At 61.5% G+C, this 14,353-nt stretch overlaps 1 protein-coding gene across 1 annotated transcript in view; it reads left to right on the top strand.

Moving 5' to 3' along the window:
* Positions 1-351: 351 nt before the first annotated feature.
* The window catches only part of FIBCD1 (fibrinogen C domain containing 1), a 35,230-nt gene continuing 21,228 nt past the window's right edge, over positions 352-14,353 (top strand). Inside the window, exons 1-3 of the mRNA XM_006748921.3 lie at positions 352-459; positions 9,513-9,992; positions 13,974-14,133. Of these exons, the coding sequence (XP_006748984.1) occupies positions 388-459; positions 9,513-9,992; positions 13,974-14,133 (712 nt within the window). The 5' untranslated portion in view covers positions 352-387. The remainder of the gene's footprint in view (positions 460-9,512; positions 9,993-13,973; positions 14,134-14,353) is intronic.

Below are 14,353 nucleotides of genomic sequence, written 5' to 3'. Positions count from 1 at the left end.
GAGCAATAAAAGGCAAAGAGAGTCCGAGACAAAAACGACACGGAGATTGAGAAGCAAGCAGGGAGGAGGGAGAGGAGCGCGCAGGGGGAGGCGCGGGAGCGGGGAGCGGGGAGCGGGGACGGCGCGCAGCGCGAGCGGCGGGCGGGCTGGCGGGCTGGCTGGCTGCTCTCGCGCTCCCGCTCCCGCCCTCACCCGCGCACCCCCGCGCAGCCCGTCCTCACCCGCGCACCCCCGGACACGCACGCCCGCTGGCCCGGGCCAGCCGGCGCGGGGTACCGAGGCGGGGATCTGGCGGGCAGAGCGCGCCCCGAGCCCGCGCCCACCCCGGCGTCTTTGCGCTCCGCAGCGGCGCGCCTCGCCGGGCGCCCCCGCCGGTCCTGCCGGAAGATGGTCAACGACCGGTGGAAGACCAGGGGCGGCGCTTCCCAACTTGAGGACCGGCCGCGTGACAAGCCGCAGGTACGCGCGGGCCGGGGGCGTGGGGACGTGGGGCCCGCGCGGTTGGCGAGGTGGTGGCCGCTGCGGCCGGCCGGGTGGGCGCCCAGCTCGAGGCTGGAGTTTGGGGTGCACCCCGCGAGGCTCCGGAGGCCTGGGGCGAGGCGACGCCCTCCTCTCCTCCTCCTCCAGAAGAGGCTTGAACTTGGGGTTCGGGGTGCGGATGGGGGCAGCACCCGTGCATAGCGCTGTGGCAGATGGCCCTCTTGAGCCTCCAACAGCCTCCCGGTGCCCGCATGAGCAGAGGGAGTAAGGGACCTCTAGTTCACAGGGTGACCAGCCCTTCAGTAAACCGTGCGGCCACACTAATCAAACCCCTCGCTGAGTGTCTGTCTCCTCACCTCTACAATGGGCATCTTAATCACTTGCTAATTCTCCACCCTGGGCACCACCCTGTGCCAGGCGCCTGGCATGGTAACCTGAGCTTCTGGACCAGGGTGCGGATCCCCCTGGATCTCCTCTAAATCCTCACACTTTAAACAGGGCCCGTGCTCTACACTAAAGGATCAATAAATGTTTGTCTCAAGTGAGAAGCTTGGGTATCATGGTTCTCCAGCTTTAAGACAAGAAAAGCAGGTCTCAGAGAGGGTTGCTCCTGCCGGAGGCCATGAGGCTCTGCTGAGATTTGAACCTGGGTCCGTGGTGCCAGGGCCTGTTCATTGCACCCTTCCTGCTGCCTCTTCTGGGGCAGTGGAGGGGGTAGGCTTGGAGGGTGCCCAGGGCTGTGCACTGGGAAGAGGGGTGGTGAGGGCAGAGCTCCAGGGCTGGCCGAAGAGGGGGCTGGAGATGCGAAGCTGAGTGGAGGGACAGCCCTGGGGCTGCCCCAGGCCAGGCTGCCCAGGGACTGGGGCAGGCAGGCAAGATGAGGAGGCCCGCTCGCCAAGGAGAGGAAATAATGGGGCTGCCCGTTTTAAATTTCAAATTTCTCCCAGACAGATGTCATTGGGGAAAGAGCCGTTTGTGTTTACAGTGGCAGGAGGGGGCGGCACGGACGAGCCTTGACAGCCCCTCACTCTCCAGGGCTTCAACCTGCTCCTTCTGTCTGGAGGGACAGTGCCGTGGTGTGGGGGCCCAGCCCTCCACAGTTTGCAAAGCTCCTTCCCAACCATCTGCACAACCTCACTTCCTGCAGCAGCCTGGGGGCTAGGCAGGGAGGCACATTCCCATGTCACAGGCTAACGTGGCTCAGAGAGGTTGAGGCATGCGCTCAGGTCACACAGCGTGTTAGCAGGAGAGTAAGGATTCGAACGCAGGTCTGAGCCCAGCAGCTCCCGATGCCTCCCAGGTGGTCTGTTCCTTTGTTTCCGTCAGGTCGACACCCAAGCCAATCCCAGATTAAAAAAAAAAAAAATCCTCTCCTGCTAAGATCTGACTTTTTACCCTCTTAGCAAGAGCAGTCTTACCTCCTAGATTTGTTCAAGGCTATCCCCAGCCTGACCCATTCTCCTTTCCCACTAGCCCCCTTACCGGGACTGACTGCTTGTCATTTGCCAAACCCCAGTCCCACACTAGGCTGCCCGTTTCCAGACCTTTGCAGTGTCATCTTGTTGGCCCCACCAAGATCTCCAACACACACACACACACACACACACACACACACACCCTTTTGCTTTTGCTCAGGGAAATCCTACATGTACTTCAAAACCTATTCAGATGCCACCTCCTCCAGGAAGCTTTCCCTGATGTTCTGGGGCTGTGCCTCAAAGTCCTGGTAGCATTTAGCTTGTTCTCCTCAGCTGCCTTTTTCTCACTGCCTTGTCCCCCTGCCCCAGGGCTCTCCTCTATCAGGAGCTCCCTTTGGACACATGCTCCTTCTGGGCCCCCATCTCTAGTTCTTCCCCTGGGCCCAGGCTCCTGCCCTTCCATGCAGTCAGGGTGGGAGCTTAGGGACATTTGCTGAATTGAACTGCATGAATCCTCAGCCAGGCAAGTGCCGCTATGTCTCAAGGGGAGGTGGCTTCTGGGGGATCTGTTTGAGCTGTGGCTTCGGGGCCTCCCTCTGCGGCTGCCTGGGTTGCATAGTCCAGCTGCCACCAGCCAGAGCCCGGCTGTCTGCCCCCTTGGCATCAGAGGCAGCTGAGGGCTTGTGGCCCCAGGGGCCTGGGGCCAATATCAAGCACGACCTCCCCTTCCCACTCCTTTGGTGACCTTGCATGCAGATAGGCTGTCCCCTGCGCCAGCCCCAGGCTCGTTGGAAGCTTCAGAGAAGAGGCAGGGCCTTTCCTGAGCTCACTGTTGAAAGAGAGAGCCTCGCTGTCCTGGGTCCCTCTCGACTTCCTCCCTCAGATCTGGCCTTCTCTCCTCCCATGTTCCTAGTTTTGTCTCGGCCATTGACATGCTGTGTGACTCTGGGGAAGTTACTCCCCCTCTCTGGGTCTGGGCTTACAACCTGCAAAATGAGAACAGCTTTTCCTGCTTCCTCCTCACTTCCAGAACCTGGTTTGGTGTCGGGCTCCTCGGAGGGTCAGGTGAAATCCTGGTGTGTTTTGCAAACTGCAAAGCACTGTCCACCTGTGAGGATGGTGGTTCTCACCGTAGCCTGTTCCCTTTTGCAGGCTGTCAGTGTCCTGATCTTCCCTCTGCCCGCCAGGGAGAATGAGCTGACCACCCAGCTCCCGCCAGAAGGGCCTGGCTGAGGTTCTTTAGTGGGGCACCTCCTCCGGGAGAATAGAAGCCCTTGCTACACTCAGAGCAGTAGCCGGGCTCATCTCTCCACACCTCTCGCTTCTTAGCCACAACCACACTGGGAGATTGGCAGCAGGGACGACCAACCCATTTGACAGATGAGGAAACTGAGGGTAAGGGAGCCAGAGCCGGGACCTGAACCCCAGTCTTCGTCAGCAGGCAGATGAAGGCAGGAGCGGTTGGCTGTCCTTCCCTCGGTCAGTCTGCTCAGCTGCATGATGTAATTCCCAGGGGGAGAGCCCCGGCGTGCAGGCTGCGTGGTCCCCGGGGCGCTCACGGTCCCCCGCTGCCACGACGTGTTTCTGGGGACAACCTGAGGCCGCTCTGCCCTCGGCCCCGTCCCGCCTCAGCTCCTCATCTGCTGGCTGACCTTGGACGAGTTCCTGCCTTCATTAGAGTGTCCCTTCTCCCCCTGCAGAATGAAGGGGCCCTCACACCCTTGGGGCAGGAGATGGTGGTGGGATATTTGCCAGAGTTTGGAGTCGCTCAGATGAAAGGATCTAGAAATAGACACGATTCTTCTCTCTTGGAGTGTGGGGCAGGAAGTCACCCTGTAACCGGCTCCTCCTGGGCGGGGGCTCGCTTCTGAGCAGTCCTCGAGTCACGTCACCCCACAGGGAGGTCAGCCTTGGCAATCCCAGGCGGCGTCTCTTGGTCCTTTCAAAACTTCTAAAAATGTCGCAGAAGGAAAACCAAATCCTCGTTGGGAAGTTCTTCCTGATGTCTAACCTAAACCCCGCTGCACTGCATTCGCTCAGTGACTGTTTTTAGAGTCCCTACCTCAGCTGGGATGTACAGCTGGGAACCTGTACCTCAGGAAGCTTCGAGTCTCATGAGGGGGACAAAGAAACCCACAAGTCAGGTATTATTACAAGGCGCTGTAAAGAAAAGCGTCTGTCCTCTTGTTCCCTAGGGTTTGGTTGGAGGTCACTGGGTTAGGTGGGGGCTGGGAGAGAAGGAGGGAAGCGGGGGCCCACAGGGACGACAAGCCAAGGACTCCCTTCTGTCACTTTTCTGTGCCTTCCTCCGGGCCCGGCCCTGCCCCACGGAGCTCACCATCCAGTCCAGCCGGTGGCTGTGATGGAAGGCAGGGTGGGAGCGCAGAGGAGACGGCTTCCCGGAGGAGGCAATGTTTAAGCTGGACAGCATTTGCCTGATCTGTCCTTCAGGGAGACCAAGGTGTGTTGGGGGACAGGAAAGGAGCCGGGCAGGTGGAAAGAGCAGGGCAGGGTTCAGGGCGGAGCCTGCAGGTGCCCTGAGCTGAGGGGCCCAGTGGGACCTGCTCTGGAGGCAGGAGGCCTCCGTAGCTCTAGAGGGGTCTCAGCGGGACCTTCGGGAGGGGTCCTTTGCTGCTGCATGAGGAATGAGTTGGTGGGGGTGGGGTTGGGAGGAGGCCAGGGGGAGATGGTCACAGTGATTTAGAGGCAGGTGAGGGGGCTTGGACCAGGGCAGGGCTGGGGGCACAGGGACAGAGCCAGGTGGCTGGCTGGGTGTCGGCGGAGGGAAAGGTGGGGAACTCCGTGAGGCACCAGCTTTGGGGGGGGTAGTGATGCAGTTGGTGCCGTCCCCAGGTGGGACTCTCGGGGGGCTCAGGTTAGGGGTGGACGGAACCTGGTTTTTGGTGTCGGCGGGCTGACTGGGCCATCCAGGAGGCCAGGAGCTGCGGTGCTGGGGAACAAGACCCTCACAGGACACATATGGAGACCCCCCCAAAAATGGACCCAGAGCTGCTTGCTTCCAGAGGAGTGGCAGGGCTTGGGGAGCTTGGAGCCCCCAGGAGGGGTGGACTTGGGCAGCTCTCCAGGTCCTGTCTCTTTGTCCCTGTTAGCCACTCCCCCAGGAACTTCCAGGTGGCCGGAGGCTTCAGATGCCCCTCAGCGTGGGGTGCCTTAAAGAGGCCCTAGCAGGACAGGGGGTTCTTCCTCAGAGCCCATAGAACAAGCTAGTAGGCCCTCTTCCCAAGTCTTTGGGATGCCAGGATTTTGAGCCCCTCACTTTAGGGGATCTCTGGGATCCCCACCCCTAGTCCTGCCAGAGCCAGGGCCTCCGAGTTGGCCAGGTAGGAGCCGTTTGCCAGCGGTGGGGGAAGATGTGGGCTCCTGGGGGGAGGAGGTGAGGAGGAAGCACGTCCCCAGGGGTTCTGCGCCGCCCCCCCGCAGCTCTGTGCCTGAGAGACCCTCCCTGCCGGGCACCCCCGCCCGCACACCACCCAGCCCCGGTTTTCCCAATCCACAGCTCCACTACCCGGTTCCGTCATGATGAACGGCCACCCTGCCTCCAGCTGGGGTGCTCCTAGGAGATGGGGGGCTCGGAGCCGCTTGCATTTGGATCTGACCTTGCCTGGCCTCCCCCTAGAGGGACACTTTCTTCTTCTGACCTTGATACAAGGAGTAGAGTCTCGGTGCACCCCGAGGCTACCGCCCCCTGGCTCACCAGCAGACAAGGAAGGGGATGGGGCGGGCCGGGTGTGTTTGGCTAGCAGGCCATCGATGCGGTGCGTCCCTCCCTCCTGAGCGCTCCTGTCCCCGCCGGACCCCATGACCACCTCTGAGGCTGGGGACACAGAGGAGGCAGCCGGGAAAGATACCACCCCTCCACTAAGGGCACTGAGGCACCTTTGCAGCTTCCAGTCTCCTGCGTCCCCTGGCACGAGCCCATCTCCTCCTCCCCTTGGCTGGGACAGCACTGGGCGGGGCGGGGGGGGGTCACACAGGGGATGAAGCCGCGTCCCTCCAGCTGGGGGCTCACACACACAGTTAGGGGCAGACTGGACCTCGAACCCGGGGCTCCTGGCTCCTCTCATGCCACTGCCCGGGATAGCTTCCCAGTGTCCCCACCCCTTGCCCCGTGTGCCTTCGCAGCTTCCTGCGGACCCCCGGGTGCTCAGGGCCGCCGAAGGCTCATTAACAAGCCCCAGCCCCGCGGCATGCTCCATCGGCTGCCCACTGCCCAGAGCCCCCCCTTATTATCTCGGCAGATTCCTCTGCGAGACACGTAAACAGCAGCCTATAAAAGCGAACAGTACTTCATGTTTAAGGTGATCTCAGAAGACTAATTCTCCTCTGCTGAGTGGCCTGTTTCAGCTCTAACTCCATCATCCCCCTGCCCCTCTGGGGATCCCCTGCGGCTTTCTCAAGCCTCTCCCTCCCCAGCACCCTCTGCCTTCCCTCCAGGGATCAGGGGCTTGGGTGGAAGCAGGTGCACGAGAGGGCGAGGGTCCTGGAGACACAGGGAGACGTGGCTGGCCGCTCTGCCTAGCCAGTTGGGGGACCTTAATGTTCTTGGGTTGGAGGACGGCGCTCAGAGCTGCTTTGGGCAAGGTGTCTCCCGATGGGCTCGGGGAGGGGCCTGACAGGGACTTACTTGCTGACACAGAGCTTTGTCTCGCAAACCCCAGTCACACACCAGACAGAGGGGAAGAAGTTTGTGGGAAGCAAGCAGCCTTGACAGAGGGTGTGATTCCGGCCACCGGCCCTGGGATCAAATGCTGGCCCTCCCATGTACCTCCCTTGTGACCTTGGGAAGGGGTCTTCTGCTCTCCAAGCTTCAGTTTTCCCACCCGCCAAGTGAATCCAACCAGAGCAGGGGGTCGTTCGGAGGTTTCAGGGGCGGGAACAGGGCACGTATTCAAGGAATGGCAGCGATAATCTGGAAGCTTCTGATCTGCAGGTGACTGGGGGCTTGGGGCAGCCTGGAGGTGGCCTTCATTCTGTACGAGGCCATCAGGGGTGGCACGGGGTTAGAGGTGGCCTTGCCTCGAGGTCCAGGGCTCAGCGTGGAGGTCATGAGCCTCTGCCCTGGCACGCACAGTAGGGTGGCAGGGCCTTGACCTCCTCCCCATGCGAGCACGGTCACCGGGAAATGACCTGGTCCATCCGCTCTTCCTCCCACCCATCCCACGAGCAGCTGCTCCATGCCAGGCGAGCAGGCCCTGCCCTCGGGGGCTCCCGTGGTCCAGGGTAATTCGCCTGGGCCCGGGGCTTGCCAGCCTAGCCTTCCTTGGGTGCACAGCATTCAGAGATTCCCAAACCGATCCACGCCCCACATAGGCTAAGAATCACAGTCCATGGGACATGAGCTCCCCCAGGGCAGGGCTAGGACAACTGCCACCCCCATCCTCAGGGACTGGTTTGGAGCCTGGCTCATGGGGACACCCAGTGAACGTCGAATGGATGTTTGAGCGAGTACATGAATGAAGTCAAAGGTGATGACTGTCGGTCTTGATGAGTGCCACCATGGGGGAGGGGAGCAAGGGCCGTGGGAACGTGGAGGAGGAGTCTTTCCAAAACTAGGTTGGGGTGGGGAGGGCTGGGGAAACAGTCTAGGAAGGCTTCCTGGAGGAGGTGACATCTAGCCGGGCCCCGAAGGAAGAGAGGGAATTAGGAAGCGGAGCAGGGGCAGCAGATGCCTCAGGCTAAGGGAGCAGCCTATGCAGAGCTGCTGTGAGGGAGCTAATGTGTCCAGGTCTGGCAGGAGTAAGCTGTCTAGACGTGTGGAGCCTGGGATGGATGCGCCGCCTGGGGAAGGTATGGAGAGAGGAGGGGCAGAGTGCTGAGTCCTGGGGGCATCATCACTGCAGGGGCGGGCTAGGGAATTCTCTCCCTCATCTCGCCAACAACACGGCACCCTTCCTGGGGGGGGGCGGCCTTCTTGTCCACCTGCACCTCAGCCCCGACCCCATCTTCTTCTGGTCCCAAGTAGGAGATTTGGGACTTACTTGTAGAATTTGAATTTAAGCAAAACAAGCTGTTCGCTATTTTGTACTTTCCCGCAGTAAGACGCCTTGTGTAAGAGGATTCGCTATTTTATGTATCACTGAGAAAGGAAGGGTCAATTACTGCTGCAGGAGCCCCCACCATCGGAGACGTTAAATGTGGGAAAATGAAAAGGTGCATCCCCGCATGGGTGACATACAGGAGTAACACTTCGGGTGGAAAACAAAGAACCAAACACTTCCCGATGCTCCGTGCACATCCGTCACGGGGTAGTAAAAGCTGCTAATATTTACTGCACACGCACAATGCACCAGGCATGGCTCCAAGTGCGTTCTATACTGACTCCCTTCAAGATGCATCTCCGGTTCCAAAAGTTGGAAATGTGGGGGAAAGCCAGCCGGAGAAGGGCCCCGAGAGGAGGCAGGAGGCTGGAGGGTTGAGTCTGAGCTCGCTTCTCATCGGCTGTGCGACTCTGGGCAAGCCCTTGGCTCTCCTGGGCCTCATGTCCCCCACGTGCCACATGCTCCGTGGCCGCTCTGCGGGCTCCCTCGGGGCTGTGAGCGATCGGGTACAGCGAGCCCGATCACGGCGCCTCCTTTAACGACAAGCTGCCCCCCCGGGTTCCAGCCGGTAGCCCCCCCACTGAACCCAGTTTTTACCTCCCCGCCTTTTCTTGCTCTGGGGGGCACGGCTGCCCGGCGGCCCCAGCCCTCGCCTCCTTCAAGGGAGGGAGGCGCCTTTCTCCAGGGTGCCCGGCGGGGCTCTGCCCGTTAGCTTGCTCTGCGGAGAGGGGAGGAAAGAGGAGACGAGGTGCTTGGCGGCCACCCTGCGCCCTGGGGACTCATGCATGGCAGCCTCTCGGGCCTGCCCTGGCTTCGGGACTCGGGCTGCAGGGGCTCCAGGTGGAAAGGGACCTTTAGTGACGGGCGCTCATTCCGCGGTGACAGTGACAATTCTTAGCGTGGTTGCTGTCACTGTTACAGCTCTCTCTTCCTGAGTCTGCACGGCAGGCACCCACGTGCGGGGCAGGGCGCGTCATTATTGCCTCCGTTTTACAGGTGAGGACCCCGAGGCTCAGCGAGGTGAGGTCCCTCACCCAAGGTCCACCCCAACCCCTGGAAATGGCAGCGCGGGGGCCTGAGGCTGTGGGAGCCTTCACCTGCAACCCTGACCCACCCAGGAGGGCTGCATGGGGGAGGTGTGCCTGTCCCTTGCAGGCCACAAGGAGCAGGGCAGGGGCAGTGAGGGGAGGGCGCCTCTCTCTCCATCGGTCTCCCCGCCTTTCTGCCTCAGTTTCTCTTTTCATCCTCTCCATCTCCAGCTGCGTGCATCTCTCACTCACTCGCACTTGCTGTTATCTTTGGTCCCGGGCTTTCTGTCTCCCCTCTGGGCCTCTGTCTCTCACCTCTGCCTCTCTGTAGGACTCCCTTGCCCCTGTCCCCAAGAAGGGGGCCCTCTGAGTCTTGCCCACCCCTCACAAAGGCCAGAGGCCCCTTCCTGAGGCTGCCTGGGCACCCCTCCCCGGGCAGAGCTGGAAGCCCAGGTCCGCCCCTGATGCCGCCCCTTCTCTCTCCCGCCCGTCCGTCTGTCCGTCTCTGTGTCTGTGTGCGCCCGCAGTGGCCCGGCTGCGGCTACGTGCTGTGCACGGTGCTGCTGTCCCTGGCGGTCCTGCTGGCCGTGGCTGTCACCGGCGCCGTGCTCTTCCTGAACCACGCCCACGTGCCAGGCACGGCGCCCCCGCCCGTCGTCAGCACCAGCACCGGGCCGGCGGGTGCCAACAGCGCCCTGGTCACCGTGGAGAGGGCCGACAGCTCGCGCCTCAGCATTCTCATTGACCCGCGCTGCCCCGACCTCGCCGACGGCTTCGCCCGCCTGGAGGGCGCCCAGGCCTCCGTGCTGCAGGCGCTGGCCGAGCACCAGGCCCAGCCGAGGCCTGCAGGCGAGCAGGAGCCGTTGGACACCCTGGTGGACCAGCTGCCCCGGCTGCTGGCCCGGGCCTCGGAGCTGCAGGCGGAGTGCGCCGGGCTGCGGAAGGGCCTCGGCGCGCTGGGCCAGGGGCTCAGCGCCCTGCAGAGCGAGCAGGGCCGCCTCATCCAGGTACGGGGCTGGGTCTGCATCTGGGGTCTTGGTGGGGGAGGGTGTTGCGGCCGGCGTGTCCGGCCCGGTGCTGGGCGCCTGATGTCCACGGCTTCCCTTAATCCCCAAGGGCCCCAGGACCAGGGGCTGTTGCTATTGCCATCTACCGTGGAGCCAGTGAGCCTCAGAGAAGCGAGTGTCCCATCCAAGGCCACACAGCGAGAGGCACCATTTCCTACCCACGGTCCTGGGGACCGTGGGGACCCTGGGTATTTGTGGAGCAGCCCGTGGCATCCCAGTCAGGTCAAGTCCAGGGCTCAAGGGGCTTCCCAAGTGCGTCAGTACAGATGATTCGAGACCTGACTTCCATCAGTAGTGATTTGAGGTTCAAAGTCACGTGGCGGGTCAGGGGCAGGCCCTCTCCCCAGCCGTGCCACAAGGCCAGAGAGAGCTGTACCCCGTCCCCAGCTCTCTCTCCCCCATTCTCTACCATTCGATGCTCCCAGCTTTCTAGGGAAGGAGGGACCAGCTGAGAGAGCCCAACCAGACCCTTAGCCTCTCCCTACCACCTCTGCCCCGTCTCCCCCGCTCCCCTCCCCTCCCCTAAGCCAAGGCAGGTCCCGGCAAGCACCTGTAGATCTGGGGGAAGAGTTTCCCACGTTGACCACTCCTGGAGCACCAGCAAGAACTCCTCACCCCCCTCCCCCCGCCCCACATAGGATCAGGGATTTAGGGTCATCTTGTTGGTTTTCCACCGTTTTCCAGAAGAGAAAACTTGAGGCCCAGAAAGAGAGAATGATTTGTCCAGGGTACAGTGGCCTCTGGCCTCTGGCCTCCCAGCGCCCTGTCCACCCTCCGGCTTTGTACCCCATCACTCCAATGACTCAGGTCCTTAGGGACTAGGAGGTGAGCCCCGCCCTGCCATTGGTCCCAGCCCCTTCCGGACACTGGGGATGACCAGGCACTCGGTCACCCAGCAGCTCATGAGCAATGGGTCTTTTCCCTCCTCTGAAGGCTGTAGCTGGAGAAATTACAGTCCTCGTCATCCTGTCTGGGTGACTGATGGGAAGGCGCTTCCCCTCCCGGGTGTTCAGCTGCCCTCTCCATCAGCAGATCACCCAGATTTTCTGGGTGACCTGGGCCCCCCACTTTACTCTCCACGTGGTTCAGCCAGGCCCTTAGGGCAGGGGTGGGGAATCGCAGGGAGAGGCCTCAGGGTCTCCCACCCACCCACCTACGCAGAGGCCTAGAGCTGTTCCTACAAGACTAATAGCTTTTGGGGGCCCCGGTAGTGCCTTGGCTCACCTGATATATTTACTTCTCAAAAGAACGTTTAATTTGACTCATTTCCCGCAGACTCAGGGTGATTTCAGAGACCGTGTGTCTTGCAGAGCTTTGGAACTGCGGCTCCTGGCTCCAAGCTTCCCAGACCCCCAGGTGATCAGCGCAGACCTGGGTTTCCCAAAGCACTGCCCCCAGACACCCCCTGTCAGAAGTGCCAGAGCTGCTTGCTAAAAGGCACCTCTCTGAACCTCATCGCAAACCCCCGGGGCCCCGCAGGTAAAAAGGCATCGCGGCGGCCCTTGTGGGCACGGACATCTATGGCCCACTGGCCCGGGAGCTGCAGAGCTGAGCGGTTCTGCCTTCAGGGTCAGGCCAGCAGTGCTGGGATCCAGTCCAGCCTCCACCAAGGAGCAGCAGTTGCCCTCCCTGGGCTCAGTCTCCTCACCTGCAAAACGGGGATAGTATAGTGCATACCCAGGAGGATGTGGGAGCTCCTGGCCGGGCTGGGCTCAGCTGGCGTCCGGCACAGAGAGATGAGCCTTTCTTTTATTATTATGGAAATAAAATGGTTTGTAAACTAAAGTTGCAGCCAGTGGGGAGCCACCACTGAAAATCTCTTTTGCGGGAGTAACGATAGGAACCACTGGGTCCTTGGGTAGTAGGCACTTTGTAGCACAGTGGCCCCAGGAGGTGGAGCTCATCACCCCATTCTCCGGAGGGGCAGATGGAGGCTCGGAGCGGCAGAGTGCCCTGTGGAAGCTCAGTCACACGACCAAGAAGTGCCAGGAGCAACTTTGACTTCGCTGCCTCTAAAAGCTGCCAGGTCCTTTTTAATGCATGTGTGCAGCTCAGCGAGCAGGGACTGACTTTCCCTATTAATTCGGAGCATGTTTATATGTACATTTTCAACTTTAATCATTTGCTGTTTAAACGGAGGTCTTCCCTGCCCGCCAGCAAGAGCGGGCTGTGCCTGAGTTCTTCGAGTGTGTCTGGTGGTCGAAGAAGGATGGGCAGGACCCTGGAGACTTAGCCAACAAGCCTGGTGATCCCTGCTGCCCACACCCTGCAGGTGCCCCCTGCCCCCGCTCCGGGGGCTGCCTGCGTCCATGTGGTCCACGGGGCTCCCTCGACAGGGCCTGTCTATAGGACACTGCTGTGAAAGCCCAGGGAGGGGTCGGCCGCCTTGCCCCAGCGTCCCCCCTGCCCACCTCGGCGCCCTTCCCCCCGGGCCTCAGCCCTCCCTGCAGAGGAGAAGCTGACGGGGAAACTAAAAGCTTTTGAGGGGCCCTTGCTTCTGGACAAGCCGAGAATCGTACTTTGTAAACTGCTGGCTCTGTATATTTCTATTTTCCTTCCTCGAGCGAGCTATTATCTGGCAAGTGACAGGTTCAGCGTGTAAAGACCCAGCAGGGCTCATGTGCATGGGGTGGCTGGCTGGCTGTCGTCCGCCCGTGACCTGCCTCCCCTCCTCGTGGTCCTGCAGCCTCCCAGAGCCCAGGGTGGGGGAGGTGACAGCCCCCAGACCCTTCAGGCAGCAAGCACGGCCCAGAGGTCCCTGGGGGAGGGGCGGCGGGGGAGGTGGTCAGCCCGGCGCTGACCCAGCTACAAACCTCCAGACCCGGATCTCGGGAAGGGTGGCCGAGCGGTGGGAATGACACAGGGAACGTGGGCTGAGCTTTCAGGCCCCAAACACCTGCTCTGGTGAACCACCCCCAACACCCACCCCAGAAAGATAGGTGCCATCACTCACAAAGGGGGTTCGGTTACTCTTCCAGGGTCACTCGCCCAGTGAATGGAGGAGGGGTTGAGTCAAAACCCAGAATTGACACCAGAGCCTAGGGCCAGACCACCGCCCCCCGCTTGTCCTGCCCCTACCCTGCACAATGACACAGCCCTGGGTTCCTTTCCTGCCAGTCAACCCTGGGAAAGAGCCCGAGGTCGGTCTCCATCAGGGACCTCTCCTTCTGGTCCTCGGTTTCCCCATCTGTACCGAGGAGACAAGCAAGCCAAGCCCTCCCCACTGGCCATGCTGTGGGGGTGAGGTGAGGCGGCGGACATCGGAGCCGTGACTCATGAATGTGGAGTTGGGGACTGGGTGGGGTGGGAGGAGTATCCCAGGGCCCCCTGTTTGCACACAGAACCGTCACCCCTGCCTCCGCGGCCTTGTTGGGCATCGGGAGAGACTTTGGGTGAGGGCGTTTTGTAATCTGCAAGGTGCCTTATGAATTTTCGTAACAAGGAAGGCCAAGTCCTTTGTGCCCTGCTGGGGCCCCACCCTGTGCTGAGTCCCACCCACGTGTTGTCACCAGTCCCCATGGCAGTTGCAGCAGGGAGGCCCTGGCAGCCCGGCTTCGAGGCTTGGTTACATCACTCACCCCCCGACGTGTACCTGGTAAATGGGTGAGTTGGGATTTGAACCCAGCTTTGCCTGGTGCCCGGTGCCTCCTCCCCCTGCACGCAGAGCTTTCTTCGGTCCCCTCACCTGGGCTGAGGCACAGAGATGGAGGAGGACGGGGCCTGGGGTGCAGCAGGGCACAGATCTCTGCTGAAGCCTCTGTCTCCCGTCCCACCCGAGCCCCCATCCTCTGAACACACAGACACTGAGCTCCTGTGGGGCCAGAGCAGGGCAGAAGGGGATGGCCCGTGCTGGCAGGTGCTGGCTGGCCGGAGCCCCTGCCCCTTCCACTCACCCCTTCCTCTTACCCCTGTGCCGCATAGCTTCTCTCCGAGAGTCAAGGCCACATGGCTCACCTGGTGAACTCGGTCAGTGATGTCCTAGATGCTCTGCAGAGGGACCGGGGGGTTGGCCGGCCCCGTGTCAAAGCTGACCTCCAGAGGGCACCTGCCAGGGGACTACGGCCCCGCGGCTGCGCCAACGGTGAGCTGAAGGGGGACTGCCTTTCTTGGGTGACCTGGGTGCCCAGCTCTATACCCCCATGGCCCCTCGCCCACCCCTCTGATGAGGACACACAGCTGCTGTTTGCTGAGGACTTCCCGCTGCCAGGCAGCTCTGAGCACCCTACCTGCACCCTTCTGTTGAGCCCTCTCCCGGCCTGTTGTGCCCATTTTCCAGATGAAGAAAGCAAGGCTCAGAAAGG

The sequence above is a fragment of the Leptonychotes weddellii genome, chromosome 14 (genome assembly GCF_054177405.1).
Source record: "Leptonychotes weddellii isolate Sample4059 chromosome 14, ASM5417740v2, whole genome shotgun sequence".
NCBI classification, from domain to species: domain Eukaryota; kingdom Metazoa; phylum Chordata; class Mammalia; order Carnivora; family Phocidae; genus Leptonychotes; species Leptonychotes weddellii.
Note: the sequence above shows the minus strand (reverse complement) of the source record. Positions and strands in the feature narration are given on the sequence as shown.